At 45.8% G+C, this 17414-nt stretch overlaps 1 protein-coding gene across 1 annotated transcript in view; it reads right to left on the reverse strand.

Annotated features, from left to right (window-relative positions):
* Positions 1-17414, reverse strand: part of LOC126153198 (uncharacterized) — an 81542-nt gene that overhangs the window by 41032 nt on the left and 23096 nt on the right. The window contains exon 2 of the mRNA XM_049916058.1: positions 10377-10502. Coding sequence (XP_049772015.1) covers positions 10377-10502 — 126 coding nt within the window. The remainder of the gene's footprint in view (positions 1-10376; positions 10503-17414) is intronic.

Genomic DNA, 17414 nt, shown 5'->3' on the forward strand with positions numbered 1-17414 from the left:
CCTCGTTCAAATCGGAAAGAGCAACCTCTTGGCTGCAGACGATGTTTTGTTAGGATAATTGTGCGTCTTTCTTTGTTCAGTACAGTCGGGAACAACTCGTATTCCCGATTAGTTTCACGTCGTATAGCGTCCTTTATGTTCGCCTGGAAGTATTAATCGACATACAGTGTCCAGATACGTTAATGTGAACATATGTCAGAGGTGTCAGTAACCACCTTTTTCAGCGCGAGACGTGCAGAAAGAGAGCCAATGAGGTGTTTGAAGGTACCGACAGCGAGAAGGCGCTATGGCGCCTCCAGTGACGCGGCCTGACGCATTAGGTTTCTCGTTAGAGGATGCATGAAGCGAGCAGTCCGATCGAGGTGGTCCCACAGGCTCTAGACTGGGATTAAATCCAGGCAGTCTGGTGGCCACGGGAGTACGGAAAAATCATTCTGGTGCTCTTTGAACCACGCACTTACGCTGTAAGTGTGTGACACATTGCATTGTCCTGCTGGTAGATGCCATCATGCTGAGGGAAACCAAATGCGTGCAGGGGTGGACATGGTCCCCATGAATAGACGGATACTTGCGTTGATGCGTAGTGCCGTCCAGAATGACGAGATCATCCACGGAAAGCCACGAAAACAACTCAGACCATAGAACTCCCTCGTCTTGCCTGGCCCCTTCCAATGATTGTTGCATGGTGTTTTCTTTCAGACATTTCACGGCATACACGCCAACGGCTACCTGTTATCGAGAAAGGCAGCTGCGGTATTGCCGTGCAAATTCCAGCATCCGTCGCCAGTGAGTTGCAGTCAGTATGGATGCATTAACCAAGCTCATGGGCTGCAATGTTTGCTAAATAGTCGTTGACGAGAGACTGCTGGTAGTCCCTTGATTCACGTGACAGTCACTTACTCAACACCTGCGTGTCTGTTCGCTTGTACACATCTCCACAGCCCAGGTATACCTTAACCATGGCGTCACGCGAACAGTTTACCAACTTAGCGGTTACGGAAACAATTCCATCAAGGCTCGGAAGCCAATGATCAAGCCCTTTTCGACGTCAGATAAACCGTTCCATTTCTGCATTACGACTGTGACTGCACTGTTTTCCGTGTCCCCCCCCCCCCCCCCCCACGTTCCATTCACCCCCCACTGCTAGTGGTGCTACCTACCGTCTGCGACCCTTATTGCATGTTAGCATCGAACACAGGTGGTGGTCATATTAATGTGCCTGGACAGTGTGTATCGTGAAGGGAGATTGTCTCACTGTTTTTCTTTCATAATTTATATGAGAGTTTAAATTTTTATAATATGACTTCTTAGTCAGTGGACGTTTGTGTAATTAACTATTGCCTTTTCTGTTTGGTGAGTGACATCATTGCTTTTATCTGTAACTACTGATTAAATAAACAGTTATGTAAAATTTATTTTAGCTACATGGATGATTTTTCAGGAATCACGGTAATATATCCTCAGGATCCATTGTTAGTAACCATCGTAACCATGTGACATGCCTTGATTATTCTTGAGTCGATTTATTTAATTTTTTAATGGAATCTTCCTTATATTACAACCTTCCACAACAGCAAACTATCGTCTGTGGTTTTCTGCTTTATCAGAGTAACTTCAGTGAGTTGTGATAACGTGGAGTACACTTAATTTGCATGAGTCAGATGCGGAACTCAGTTGAGCCCTGTGAAGATTGTAATAATTTCTGTGTATCTGGAGGAGAGGGAGATTGTCTCACTGTTTTTATTTCATAATTTATATGAGAGTGTGTCTGCTTTCTTAATGATTCCTTTGTGCAGTTATTGATGTAATACTGACAGCACAAACATGTAGCTTGCACGGGTTGTCCCAACAAGAAATAAATTATCTACAATGAAACATAATGTATCAATGCTTGTTTCTGAGACTTCAGCTTATCTAATTAATACTTGAACTAGCAAATTTTTACACATTACTTTCTCTTGGCAACAATTGTCACTATTGTTCAATCGACAACACAATTTGTAAGTGTGTAAGGATAAGTTTCATTTGGTAAGTCCCACGAGGATTAATTCAACTGCCAAGTTCATTCATATTATTTTATATTCACTCCTGGAAATTGAAATAAGAACACCGTGAATTCATTGTCCCAGGAAGGGGAAACTTTATTGACACATTCCTGGGGTCAGATACATCACATGATCACACTGACAGAACCACAGGCACATAGACACAGGCAACAGAGCATGCACAATGTCGGCACTAGTACAGTGCATATCCACCTTTCGCAGCAATGCAGGCTGCTATTCTCCCATGGAGACGATCGTAGAGATGCTGGATGTAGTCCTGTGGAACGGCTTGCCATGCCATTTCCACCTGGCGCCTCAGTTGGACCAGCGTTCGTGCTGGACGTGCAGACCGCGTGAGACGACGCTTCATCCAGTCCCAAACATGCTCAATTGGGGACAGATCCGGAGATCTTGCTGGCCAGGGTAGTTGACTTACACCTTCTAGAGCACGTTGGGTGGCACGGGATACATGCGGACGTGCATTGTCCTGTTGGAACAGCAAGTTCCCTTGCCGGTCTAGGAATGGTAGAACGATGGGTTCGATGACGGTTTGGATGTACCGTGCACTATTCAGTGTCCCCTCGACGATCACCAGTGGTGTACGGCCAGTGTAGGAGATCGCTCCCCACACCATGATGCCGGGAGTTGGCCCTGTGTGCCTCGGTCGTATGCAGTCCTGATTGTGGCGCTCACCTGCACGGCGCCAAACACGCATACGACCATCATTGGCACCAAGGCAGAAGCGACTCTCATCGCTGAAGACGACACGTCTCCATTCGTCCCTCCATTCACGCCTGTCGCGACACCACTGGAGGCGGGCTGCACGATGTTGGGGCGTGAGCGGAAGACGGCCTAACGGTGTGCGGGACCGTAGCCCAGCTTCATGGAGACGGTTGCGAATGGTCCTCGCCGATACCCCAGGAGCAACAGTGTCCCTAATTTGCTGGGAAGTGGCGGTGCGGTCCCCTACGGCACTGCGTAGGATCCTACGGTCTTGGCGTGCATCCGTGCGTCGCTGCGGTCCGGTCCCAGGTCGACGGGCACGTGCACCTTCCGCCGACCACTGGCGACAACATCGATGTACTGTGGAGACCTCACGCCCCACGTGTTGAGCAATTCGGCGGTACGTCCACCCGGCCTCCCGCATGCCCACTATACGCCCTCGCTCAAAGTCCGTCAACTGCACATACGGTTCACGTCCACGCTGTCGCGGCATGCTACCAGTGTTAAAGACTGCGATGGAGCTCCGTATGCCACGGCAAACTGGCTGACACTGACGGTGGCGGTGCACAAATGCTGCGCAGCTAGCGCCATTCGACGGCCAACACCGCGGTTCCTGGTGTGTCCGCTGTGTCGTGCGTGTGATCATTGCTTGTACAGCCCTCTCGCAGTGTCCGGAGCAAGTATGGTGGGTCTGACACACCGGTGTCAATGTGTTTTTTTTTCCATTTCCAGGAGTGTAGATAAGTTTAAATATGCCCTCAATAGCAAATAAGCTGCTCAAAGAAACCTTTAAACTACTACCATGATTTGTGTTTTTCATTACTGGAAATCTCTTTCTCCATTCTCTTTTGGCCTCATAAACTTGCCACGTACAGCAACCTCATATAAATATTAATTTAAGCTTATCCATTATGGATGTTTTAGAAGATGTGACTGTGTTGGAAGCAAATACAGAAACCTGCAACCAATCACTGTTTTGCAATTCTTTTTGATTCCCATAAACTAGTTTTCGAACACTTTCAGCGTTATCTTCAGATGAGACACATGGAAATCACATGCTTAGTTGCACAGCAGGATGCTGCTTGCCGGCTGTGTGATAAGAAGATAGTAAAAACACTTCACTGTATCGCCGTGAGTAATGGTTATAATGCGAGCTGTACCGAAAAACTTACTGTGGCAGCATGGACAGCTTTGTGATTACGCTCACCTGGCAGCTCTCATAGCGATTGTCAATTGACCGCAGATAACTCACTTTACAAAATGGTTCAAATGGCTCTGAGCACTATGGGACTTAACATATGAGGTCATCAGTCTCCTAGAACTTAGAACTACTTAAACCTAATTAACCTAAGGACATCACAAACATCCATGCCCGAAGCAGGATTCGAACCTGCGACTGTAGCGGTCGCACGGTTCCAGACTGAAGCGCCTAGAACCACTCGACCACGTCGGCCGGCAATAAATTTTAGTAAGTGGTAAAACGGTGCAATGGTAAACAGCCTGTTATGACCGCAGGCAGTTATCTGTAAAAAGAGAGGGAACATTGAGATATCTTCGGACATGATTTGCACTAACTAAACTCTGGGTCCTGCTCTTAACCTCGCTAACCCCTCTGCTCCTGTCCATCTAATTGTCCTTCACTCTGATCTCGATATTTTAAACTAACTTGTCCCTAAAATAGACATTTTAGTAGTGACACATTGACAGTGAGGGACCTGTCAGCCAAATTACATACCGGGGAAACACAAACCGAGGACTATGGAGAAATGAGAGAATGTCATTTGGTGGGATGAGTCTTGTTTCGCACTGTTTCCAACATCTGGCAGAGTTTACATCACAAGACTGATAAATTTGGGCAGGCCTAGCGTGGTATTCCATGGGCCAAATGGTTACTCTGCTAGGTCGCATTTTTGCCAATGATTGTGTGACCATTTTGGCTGTTCCTCTACGGTGGTGGTGTGTTTCAAGGCTACAGGGCCTCTGATGACACAGTTCACACCATCCAGGACCAATTTCCTCATCTACCCGTGCCACCACGGTCACCATATCTCAGTATTATTGAGATTTTGTTGTCTACTTTTAAACGAAGGATAATCGCTATCCACCTCCATCGTCGTTATCTGATCTTCCGAGCTTTTCGCAGAAAATCATACAGGACCTGTACTTGTCCATTTCAAGCGGACCAGCAGCTGTTTTGAATACAGACCGTTTCCCTAAATCGTACTGGGCAGGATAATATGTTGTGGTTTGGTCTTCCCATATTTTTATCGACCCGATATATCTGTTGGTAAGGCGTGTTAATTTCACACAATTCCTTCATCTGCGTCATAACTCGGTCGCTGACTACAAGGCCTGCGTCAAATTCATATTTGTGACTCTCAACAGATCGTCCATACAATCTTATAGGTCTGTCTCTCCTATTGTCTCAGTCGCCACTTCCTCTCATCTCCTGTAGAGCAGTGACATAATATGTGAAAGGTAACTGAAAATGATGGTAAACGTAATTGTAAACGGTAGGACAAGATTGGATGTGTACGCACGTAAAATGTATAGTGTGGTCAGAAAACCGGTCCTGGACGATACGCGTTGCTCGACATGGGCCCTGTCGTCCTGGAGTACAGCATCGGATTGGGGAACAAACATTGTACCATCTGCAAAATGATCACGCAATCCTTTAGTGATTAAACATTTGGCCCGTGGAATACCAAGATGTGGCTACACAAATCATCACAGAGCTCCCGGGCAGAAGATGGAAACAGTGTGAAAGAACACTGATGAGACCAAGTGACTTTCTTATACTGCGCCATAGTCCAGGTTTTATGGCTTCGGCACAACATTTTACTGTTACGGGAATTTGCATCAGTGATGAGTCGTTTTGGAATACCAGCTGGTCAGGCAATTTCCTGCTTATGGAACTCCACCTTTATTGTTTTGGTACTGACAGGGCCCGCCAGTGTGGCTTTCAGTTCTGCTGAGTCTTTTGCAGCTGTCGCCCTCTTATTTTTCGTCACAATCCTCTTCAAAGACCGTTTGTCGCGATGATTCAACACGCACTTTCGACCGCTTTGTGACATGATGTTTTTCCGCTTTCTCTGTATGTGGCAACGATTTTTGATGATGTGCCTCTCGAAAGACAGCTACTACGACGGGTACGGAGGCACCCAACATACGAGTACGAAGAATTTGCCAACGTTCGAATTCACTTGGCTCCGACATAATGCACTCTCAACTACAAAGAACACTGTTCTGACCACTACTGACAGTTGAAACTTATAGAGGACACTGCACAGATACTGCTCCGTGGTCAAATGCAGCAGCGCAACTTGTAAGCTTGGACAGTACGAGTATCTGCATTTCAGTTCGACCATGAGTGCCCCGCGGTGTTTCCATGTTTTTGTCCAACCCCTGTATATAGGGTGTTCCCGTAAGACCTTGCAAAAAGTTAACAAGGTGTAGAGGATGCTCCTATGAATAATTTGAGGTGGGAAACCTGTGGTCGGAGATGCCAACTTAAGGAGATATGGAAGTAAACTTGTCTATTGCTTTGTCTGGCCTTACGGTTTTCCAGCTTATTTACAACTAACATGAGTACAAGTTTACGCGTACTGTACTGTTTATTTATATTTACATTCTTCATTTCCTGCAAGGAAACAAGGAGGACGAGCCTGATTACTAGGAACTCATGATGCAGGTTTTATTTACTTTGAATGTACTCTGTTGTATTTACATTGTACGATGACGCAACATACTATCAATCAACGACAGACCCATTAATTACTCGTTGCTATTCAGAGACTTACAGTACAGTACGATGGAGCAGTATCGGTGCAGGTTCGTAGAACTCACTGACATTGACCATTGACCTTATGTATGGTTCAAATGGCTCTGAGCACTATGGGACTAAACATCTGTGGTCATCAGTCCCCTAGGACTTAGATCTACTTAAACCTAACTAACCTAAGGACATCACACACATCCATGCCCGAGGCAGGATTCGAACCTGCGACCGTAGCAGTCCCGCGGTTCCGGTCTGAGCGCCTAGAACCGCTAGACCACCGCGGCCGGCGACCTTATGTATGGAGAAGTACATTGCAATGCTCTCGCTACTGAAAGAGCTCTGCCTGAATTGTTGGAGAACGTACTCTTCACTGTTCGTGGGACGATGTCGATACAACATAACGGTGCACCGCCTCACTTCAGTGTAGATGTTAACAACCATCTCCGTGCTGTATTTCCTGGTCACTGGATTGGTAGAGCAGGTTCTATTGCATGGCTTGCGAAGTCACCTGAGCTGAATCCCCTTCATTATTTCCCACGGGGGTATCTAAAGTCACTTGTGTGTGAGACCTCAGTAGATACAGAGATGGAATTAGTTGCTAGAGTTGTAGCTACCTTTGATGTGGTTCGAAACACCCCAGGGATATTTGTCAGGGCGAGCCAGAGTCTTCTTCGCCGATTTCATGCTTCCATTCAGGTTGATGGCCGTCAGTTTCAGGACATTTTGTAAGGTTGAGAGATTGCAGCGCACTCTCACTTCTGGTTCTGTGTAGGGCATACGATCTACAGCGATTTGACTTCATACATTGTGATGAAATTATTTATTTATTATTAGTTATTTATTGCCAAATTATAGATCTGTTACCTGATGTTTAAAACAGGTCGAACATCTTACAATTTTCGTTTTTCATCTTTTTACAGTTTTCTTTCCTTTTGTTTTATCTACAACATTTACAAAGACTGATTCAAAATAACAATAATTTGAGGTTGAAATATAAATAAAATTTTGTTGTTTTTAAGAAGAATATAAAAAGAAGATAGGATAGATGAGAGATTTGTTAGTACCACCACCGAGTGTGACTGACGGTGAATACCTCGGAATGATTTCATCGAGCCGTTGACCGCCAGTCACACAGACACACACAAATGGTTGTGATGAAATGGTGGGCAGCAGCTTATGGTCTTGTTTGCGTGCTCTAGGGGAAGAAATACGGTAAGCTTTACCTGCGTTCAAAGGAACAGGGTGCCGACTTACACGACCGCAGTAAAAGCATGGCGTTGGTGGGGTGACAAAGCGCGTTTTTTCTGGAGAACGATGAAGAGACATTTCCAGACGCCCCTGCGCCGCGGTCTTATTGTGCAGAAAAACATTAAGCTTGGCGCCATGCACAGGGGCAGACGTCCAGGTGCACGGCCTAGGGCCGAAAAGTCGCTGACAGCGCTTGTAGGCCTCGTTAGCGAGCAAGCCGCCAAAAGAAATGTAAACCTTCTGCAAATGTCCATGGGACAGGAAAACTGGCGCCCAGACGTGCAGACTCTGTTTCAAAACAACTTTTGTCAATGCGAGTTTATGGCCGTTCTTTGCAAACTTTGAAATGGACGCAACAGGGTAGATAACAAACTGTTTATGGAGGGCTGTGCTTCCATCCTGTATTGTGTTACCAAAAGACACAGCAAACGTGTGGGAAAGAGGCTGCGAAGCTGAATTTTTTTCTGTTTTCTGCAAATTAACTTTAAAGTCTCTGATTGGTCGAATCGGTTTGCAGTGCAAAGATCGTTCTCCGAGCTTAGAATGCGGGGCTCCAGCTCGTGATTGGTTTGTGCGAAATTGGGGGAAGTCAAAAAATAGAAATGTGTTTTTGGAACCGAGCTGAGGAGGCAACACAGGGAGATCGTCACTCGGGTACAAGTCTCTTGCACTGGCGCTTCGGTAGTAAAGAACTGCAAGTCTCTATCTAAACGGTGGGACCTGTGTCCTTTGCTAGGGCACGAGTTAGAGCCTGTGCCAGTCACCTTCTGAACCATAAGAGGTACTGCTTATATCATCACGGTCACAACGAGTGACGCGTGGGTGTACTTATTTGTCTTGAGTCGGCCCTCTAAACATTTGACGTATTCCGACACGCCGGTTGGAGTGGCCGAGCGGTTCTAGGCGCTACAGTCTGGAATCGCGCGACTGCTACGGTCGCAGGTTCGAATCCTGCCTCGAACATGATGTGTGTGATGTCCTTAGGTTAGTTAGGTTTAAGTAGTTCTAAGTTCTAGGGGACTGATGACCTCAGAAGTTAAGTCCCATAGTTCTCAGAGCCATTTGAACCATTTATTCAGACACGCACAGTCGTGGCTCGGTGTCAAATTGGTTTGGCAGACCAGCAGACGGGTCCACCTGCACACTGGAATCCATCGGGGTTTCAGAGGCTCTTGGGGAAGTACCTGCGTTCTGAATTAACGAAACGTGAGGCCGCGTACTTGCATTTTTCGGCAACGCGCATTTAATAACAGATTTCCGCCGTCCATGACTTCAGTCGCAGAACGCATCGTAGTGTGCCGCCTTGACCAGTAGGATGGTAAAGTATCTGCTGCTGCGACGTAGGGCTATAATATCTATTTCTCAGCACCCTGTTCTTTCGAACCATATTTTTCCTTTTTTTTGTATGGTGGAATAAAGATGCTTGGTGGTGGCGTAGTTTGATGCCACAACCTGGATTCACGTGTATGAAGTGAGATAGAGCGAGTAGTGTTCAGCTTAGTGTCGTGTGTCGATCCCCAGCAGATCACTTTGTCCACCATAGATCCCATTTTAGTAAGGCTTTTGTTAAATAAATATTTTTTGTGTGATGTTTCTTTAATAACTTTAGTGTCTTGTCTTAAGATCAATAAATCGATTGTGAATTAGACTATAACTTCTCCCTGAGTTCTGATTAACAGTTCCTTTGCATTTATGGCAGTCTAGATCAGAGATATAAGGAGTAGCTTTTTTCATTTGGTGTCCCTTGCGTGGATCTTTTACTTCATTAACCGTGATCTTCTTTCTAGGTACCGTACAGATGGTACGTTCATTCTGTCAATGATTCTATTTGCAGTTAACTGTAACTTATGTAAATAAAAAAGTACATTAGTGTGAGTTTACTGCTATTATCTCTTGAAGCTGGCTTCTCCAACGCCAGGTTCCCTGCTTCAAATTGTTCAGAGGAGCATTCTCTACGTCCTGCAAATTTTCACAAGCTCTTACGGGACCACCCTGTATATTGTCCGCCCCTATTAGCTGAGTGGTCAGCGCGACGGAATGTCATGCCTAACGGCCCGGGTTCGATTCCCGGCTGTGTCGGAGATTTTTCTCCGCTCAGGGACTGGGTGTTGTGTTGTCCTTATCGTTTGATCCCCAACGACACGCAAGTCGCTGAAGTGGCGTCAACTCGAAAGACTTGCACCATAGGAACAGTCTGCCCGACTGGAGGCCCTAGACACATGGTATTTCCATTTGCCCTGAATATTCTTGTAAAATTTGATGCTTCGTTGGGAAAAGGAACCTGTAAATTTTAACTTACGCACAAGACTGCAAATTTATCTTCATTCACGTAGACGTGTAAGCTTGTGAAACAGAATGAATACTTTTGGATCACCCTGAGATGGACACAGGTAGTCGGTGGACAACTGGAAGAAACTATTGAGGTGACCGTTTGATGGAATCAGTACATAAATGAAGAGGATCACTCACTTCTGTAGCCCCTGTGTGTACTGTTGAGGCAAGTGGGAGCCTGGAAAAGTGAGTTTCGACCTGAGAGCTCGTACTGCAAGCGGCAGCATACGCTGAGCTCAGTGGCGCCTTACCTGGTCGCAGGCCCGGTTGCAGACGATCTGCCCCGACTGCGTGCACGTGGAGGACGCTGCCAGCTGCAGCAGGTGGTCCAGCGCGGCGCTCTGAGCAGGCGAGCCGCCGCCCTGAGCTACCGTCGCCTGCAACACGCAACCGGGAGGCGGATTACGGCGAGACGGTCCCACACACTGCACTGTGTCGTTCGCCAGAGCTGTTCAGAATGTATCTTTGCCTCTGTCTCGTGCAACGAATGCAAATGAACAAGTGATTTTAAAGAACACTGTAAGGGATCCCATCGTAGATTGTAGGTCATAATATTTCCAGCTTCACAGCCGTCATATTCAGGTACAAGTAGCTCTTCTCAGAGCAGCTGAGAAGGCAGCAGAGGTAAGATGACATAATGTGGCTGGAGTTAGCGATGACGGATGGTTTGTTCGGTACGAGTATCGTGAGAAAGTCCGCCTAAATTGTGGTCACTCTTCGCGATTGGCTGCTGCGTTCGGAAGTTGCGCACCAAAATGGTAATCTTCTGTTATTGATGTGGTGTCTGGCGGTGACACCACATTCCTCCCCCGCAAATCGGCGAACGGTCGTGTTATAAGGCTTCCGCCCGCCGTGGGGAGGGCCCCATGTTGACGTATGCGATGAGGTGGGGAGCCTAACAACAGGCGAGGCTGTGCCACCCGCACCCGGCCATTCGGTCCGAGGGGAGCTAGGAAACGCCTGAAAACCTAGTCCAGGGTGCACGTCAACATGCGGTGTATGCGCCCGTAAAGAGACAGGAGGGGCCGAAGGGTCGACCTCCATTGCGTCGGGGTATCCGAAGCGCGATGACGCCATGTGGTCCGGAGCGGGCAAGAGTTCCATGTCGGAGGACAACTGATCACGGGAAGCGATCGGCGGCGCGTGACCCAGGGAGGCGCTTGGCGGCTGCAGCGAAGCGTCCACTGCGGGCGGCGGCGGCGGGAGAACAGGCGGCGGCGGCGGCGGCGGCGGCGCGTCGCCATGGGGCAAAATGGAAGGCATCGTCGGTAACACCTGGGGATGAGGCGAGCCAGTACATGGGGTCCTCCCCACGGCGGGCGGAAGCCTTATAACACAACTGTTCGCCGATTTGCGGGGGAGGAATGTGGTGTCACCGTCAGACACCACACTTGCTAGGTGGTAGCTTTTAAATCGGCCGCGGTCCGCTAGTATACGACGGACCCGCGTGTCGCCACTGTCAGTAATTGCAGACCGAGCGCCACCACACGGCAGGTCTAGAGAGACGTACCAGCACTCGACCCAGTTGTACGGACGACTTTGCTAGCGACTACACTGACGAAGCCTTTCTCTCATTTGCCGAGAGATAGTTAGAATAGCCTTCAGCTAAGTCCATGGCTACGACCTAGCAAGGCGCCATTAACCATTTCTAGAGAGAGTCTCACTTGTATCATCAAGAACGCTGTATACAAACGATGGATTAAAGTTAAGTATTCCAGCAGCTACGTACTTTTCTTTATAGCATTCATTACGTATCCTGTTTCAGACCTAACGCCAGCCTGCGTGAGTTGACGCGTGCATTTCGCTCTCCTCTCTAAATTAGTGTGCGTTGTGTTGGCTAATCTGCCGACACAACAATTGATATTAGAGAAACTAAACAGTGTATTCGTGGTATCGATAGTTCCGATGCACCAGCGTAGGTGCACGCTCGTAGGTTGGCACTACGAGAGCGGACGAACTACGCCGACCACAGCGCCCTCTAGCCGACGCTGTGGAGCTCAACGAGCGCCGCTCTGTTTTCGGCCCAGCTGATCAAGAGCAGACGACTTAGCAACTTAGCTTCTACTTCACAGGGGGGCTAGCCATTACAGCCTTTGCCTTCGTACCTTCAAGTAACTGTTAGCTTACATACATGAACGGCTTCGCACCCACGTGCTCATCTGTACCAAAAGTTAAGTAATGTGTTTGTATATGTTTATACACCAGTAAAGGTGCTTTAACTTTACTTGCAGTACCGAAGTGCTTTACCTCACCTGCTCCTACTCGCTTCCTTCACTCGGCCTATTTTGCAGATCTCAGGAACAGACCCACGCGCCGCCTTCCACGCGGGATACAGAAGTATTTACTCGCATTTCATGTAAAAGTGCCTCTCAACAGCAGGCTATCATTTCATTATTAGTTACCAGCAGAATAGTAATAAGTTGCTAAACAAAAGGCAGCCACTGTATCACACAAGAGGCTTGTAGTGAAATTGTGTGTTTATGGAATGTCCTCTCAGTTATGTGACTGGATTCGTGATTTCCTGTCAGAGAGGTCACAGTTCGTATTAATTGACGGAAAGTCATCGAGTAAAACATAAGCGATTTGTGGCGTGTTGTCGGCCCTTTGCTGTTCCTTATCTATATAAACGATTTGGGAGACAATCTGAGCAGCCGTCTTTGGTTGTTTGCAGATGACGCTGTCGTTTATCGACTAATAAAGTCATCAGAAGATCAAAACAAACTGCAAAACGATTTAGAAAAGATATCTGTATGGTGCTAAAATTGGCAGCTGACCCTAAATAACGAAAAGTGTGAGGTCTTCCATATGAGTGCTAAGAGAAACCCATTGAACTTCGGTTACACAATAAATCAGTCAAATCCAAACGCCGTACATTCAACTAAACACCTAGGAATTACAATTACGAACAACTTAAATTGGAAGGAACACATAGAAAATGTTGTGGGGAAGGCTAACCAAAGACTGCGTTTTATTGGCAGGACAGTTAGAAAATGTAACAGATCTACTTAGGAGAACGCCTACACTATGCTTGTGCGTCCTCTTTTAGAAAACGTTGTGCGGTGTGGGATCTTTACCAGACAGGATTGACGGAATATAGTTCAAAGAAGGGTATCACGATTTGTATGATCGCGGAATAGGGGAGGGAGTGTCACTGAAATGATACAGGATTTGGGAGCGATATCATTAAAACAAAGGCGTTTTTTGTTGCGGAGGAATCTTCTCACGAAATTCCAATCACCAACTTTCTCCTCCGAATGCGCAAATATTTTGTTGAAGCCGACCTACGTAGGGAGAAACGATCACCATGATAAAATAAGGGAAATGAGAGCTTGTACGGAAAGATATAGGTGTTCGTTCTTTCCGCGCCGTTTATGAGATTGGGATAATGAATCCTCTGCCAGGTACCTAAACGTGATTTTCAGGGTATCCGTTTGGATGTAGATGTAGATGTAGACGAAGCACTTCGAAGATCTTCGGATCGCGCCTAACTTGAATGTCGTGCGAAGTGGATCGGGTGTCTAAGATCATAGCTGGTTCTGCAGCCTCGGAAGACGGACATGTTGTCTGCCTTAGTCGGTATCAGTGAACGACTTGTTAGCAATATCTGGTTATTCGGATGTGTAAATCAGAACGATATGATGATAGCTAAGCAAATACGCAGTTCATTGTGTTGTTTATTTTTATGAACGTGTGAAGAATGGAAATCATTTGTGATTCATAAAATGGATTAAAGATGTGCAGTTTCTCGTCTTCTGCTAATAAAAAACGAATGGCATCCCGCACAAACAAATTGAAAATTTTATTATTTTTGCAATATCAGTGCATCACTAAGAGTTTATTATAGCCTCAAGATAACGGATTCACAACCTACGTCCAGTTTTCTGCGCACGGAGCAACAACTATAGAAGACTGCAGGTGAAGATTAATTACAACTTACGCATTACACTCATGGCGGTGGAAACAAATATGCACCTCGCATGTACTGCAATCTTAGTGCAAATGAAATCAGTGACACGTCATCTGTTATAACGCAGAGGAGGTATGAAGGAGAGAAATTGTCGAGGGAACGGGTTTATCGTAAGCCCGCGTATATCACCCTCTACCCCTCCCTCTTTTTTAACTTGCCGTGAGGTCACTGCACATTAGTTACCTGTTAGATCCTACTGTAACTAAACTGTTTTCCATTGCTGGTCACAGACTTTATTTTCAAATTTAACTCATAACTCTGTAGCTATAGTTATTGTTGCCTTCAGTTCAATGACTGTGTAGCTATTACTGTAACGATAAACGGCAATTCAAAATGAATATAGTGGTTACAGACAGCTGTAACTAGAATGGAAGTCTCACTGGAGCTGAGTGTACGCTGACTTGAAACTTCTGAGCCGATTAAAACTGCGTGCGAGACAAGGAGTCCTCACAGCAGTACCTCTGCAAGTACCTTCGTACAAGTTCTCACGCGAACTTGCAGGACTAGCTCACGTGGAAGAAAGGATATTGTGGAGATTTCTGTCTGGAAATCGCAGAAGACTCCTGGCTAGTTGATAGCGTGAGTGAGAAAGCAGAGTGTTTAGATATATGCCTACTATTTCAGTCAATGTTTGTTCGCTCCCCATTCTCTCGTAGTTCTCTCTAGAAGGTTTTTATTTTACCACGGTATGGCATTCTAGTAGATCCGATGGCCTGTGCCCAACTAATGTTCTTGGAGAGCTTAAGTCCAGTGCTGATACATATTTTCAATAAAATATATTTTTTTTAATGTAAGCGCACATGGAACCATCACTAAGGTAGACTTTTGCGTTTCCAGAACTAACGAGCCGTGGCAACACACCTCTGGCTATCGATGCCAGATGGGCTTTATGTTAAATACACTCTACGTATTTTATCTGTGGCGCGGGTGAAAGTGAAGCTTTGTCGGCTAGCGCGCGTACTGTCACGAGCACTGGGGGCTCGTAAGCATACATCCTGTGTGTTCACAGGGCTTTAATTTCAGATAAATATGAGAGTGCATGAAATGGATAGCGTCTGCTGTATAACTGTTATGCTTATCAACACATTAACAACTGTCAATAATAATAATAGTAATAGTAATAATAATACGCATAACTTGTCTGAAAAAAAGAAATAATTGTTTTTGTGGAATTTTGTTGTTTTGTAGATAATTCAATACAATTTATGGCAAGAACGAAGTAATGTTTAAGCTTTCACTAATGTTCGTTTCGCATTTTTGTGTAGGTGGGAGTTTTCGTGATTTTTAATTTTTTTGGACTATTGTACAAGATTCCTAATGCATGTATTATTTAGCTAATTAACCTCCAGGTTGAAAATCAGACACTCTTACGTTGCACCCTCACAACAACTTACTCTTATTGTACACTTCTTTGTTAAAAGATCGCTTATAGTTACGCTTATTTGATTTCGTTACATTCTCAGCCAGTGGATCTTGTGTGGGAGGTCCTAGTTCCTTTGTGGCTGACTTTCCATGGTAGTTTTCTTTTCTGTTAGCACTTAAAACAGGTTCAACAGAGCTCATGTTGACACTGTGCAGAAAAATCGATCCTTGCGCAGTAAACAACCAACTCCAAACACAGACTGCCGTTAGCGGAAATGATTAAATTCAGGTAGTACTATGTACCAACGACGTTACTTGATGGAATACAAGTGAGGCTCTGAGAGCCATAAGGGTAAAAAATAAACAGTCTGCGACCCCACATGTAAATAATTTAAGTGAGTGTCAGAGAAACCAGTAAGACAGATTTTCGTGAATGTTCATGTGTACGTACAATGTGGGCCTACAATACAGATGAATCTGTCCCACCTTAAGATCAACATACGAGGTTCGACAGTAAAGTAATGAGACAGATTTTCTTTGCAAGATGTGGCAACCCTGCAGCCTTGCATAGGCACAATATCTTTGACCTTGGTCTATAAGCTGCTTCTAGTCCAAGCGGCACACCGATGCAACTGCTCCGTCGTGCGCTGTGCTGTAATAAGTTAACACGTGTTTGTGTCGCTCGTCACGGAAATGGAACCGCATAATACTGCGCAACGGTATGCCATTTCTTTTTGCCTTAAATTGGATGACAACGCGACGACAATTTACGGTAAGCTTCAGAATGCTTTTGGAGAGGAGGTTATGCCAAGAGCTCAAGTTTTTCGTTGGCATAAAATATTTAGTAAAGGCCGAACGAATGTTGAAGATGAAGACCGTAGTGGACGACCATCAACCTCACGGAGGATGTCAACTTGGCCAGGGTGCAACTCGTACGATCTGATCGAAGATTATCCATTAAAATGATTGCAGAAGAACTGAACATCAATCGAGAAACGGTTCGTCTAATAATAACTGAAGATCTTGGTATTACAAAGATTTGTGTGAAAATGGTCCCCAAAAATCTCACACCACGAAAGCGAGAAACACGGAAAAATGTGGCAGCCGATCTGTTAGAGCAAACGGAAATCAATCCAGAATTGTTGAGCCATGTAATCACTGGTGATGAAAGTTGGTTTTTTCAGTAAGATCCAGAGACAAAACGCCAAAGTTCGTAATGGTGCTCAAAGGGATCACCCAGACCAAAAAACGCGCGCATGTCAAAGTCAAAAGTGAAATACATGTTTGTGTGCTTCTTTGATTCCAAGGGAACTGTTGATAAAGAGTGGGTGCCTCCTGGACAAACAGTTAACCAATATTACTACAAAGAAATTTTAGAAAGACTTCATAAAAGAGTTCTTCGTGTCCGTGTCAACATTGCTGATAATTGGATTCTGTATCAAGATCATGCGCCATCCCATACTGCTCTGCCAGTACAGCAATTTTTAACCCCAAAACAAATTTCAGTACTACCACAGCCACCTTATTCACCAGATATCGCTCCGTGCGACTTTATCCTATTTCCAAGAGTTAAAACGGCTGTCAAAGAACACCATTTTCGAACAACACAAGATGTCGAAAAAGCTGTGACGAGGGTTTGGAGGATATTACAGAAGATGAGTTCCAGAAATGATACCATCAATGGCAGAAGCGCTGGAAAAAGTGTGTGCAATCAGAAGGGAACTACTTGAAAGAGACAACACTAAACCTGACTAAAACGGTAAGCAACATTTTTGTACATCAGTCTCATTACTTTATTGTCGCACCTCGTATGTCAGAAGTGTGGTGTCACCGCCAGACACCACACTTGCTAGGTGGTAGCTTTTAAATCGGCCGCGGTCCGCTAGTATACGACGGACCCGCGTGTCGCCACTGTCAGTGATGGCAGACCGAGCGCCGCCACGCGGCAGGTCTAGTGAGA

The sequence above is a fragment of the Schistocerca cancellata genome, chromosome 1 (genome assembly GCF_023864275.1).
Source record: "Schistocerca cancellata isolate TAMUIC-IGC-003103 chromosome 1, iqSchCanc2.1, whole genome shotgun sequence".
NCBI classification, from domain to species: domain Eukaryota; kingdom Metazoa; phylum Arthropoda; class Insecta; order Orthoptera; family Acrididae; genus Schistocerca; species Schistocerca cancellata.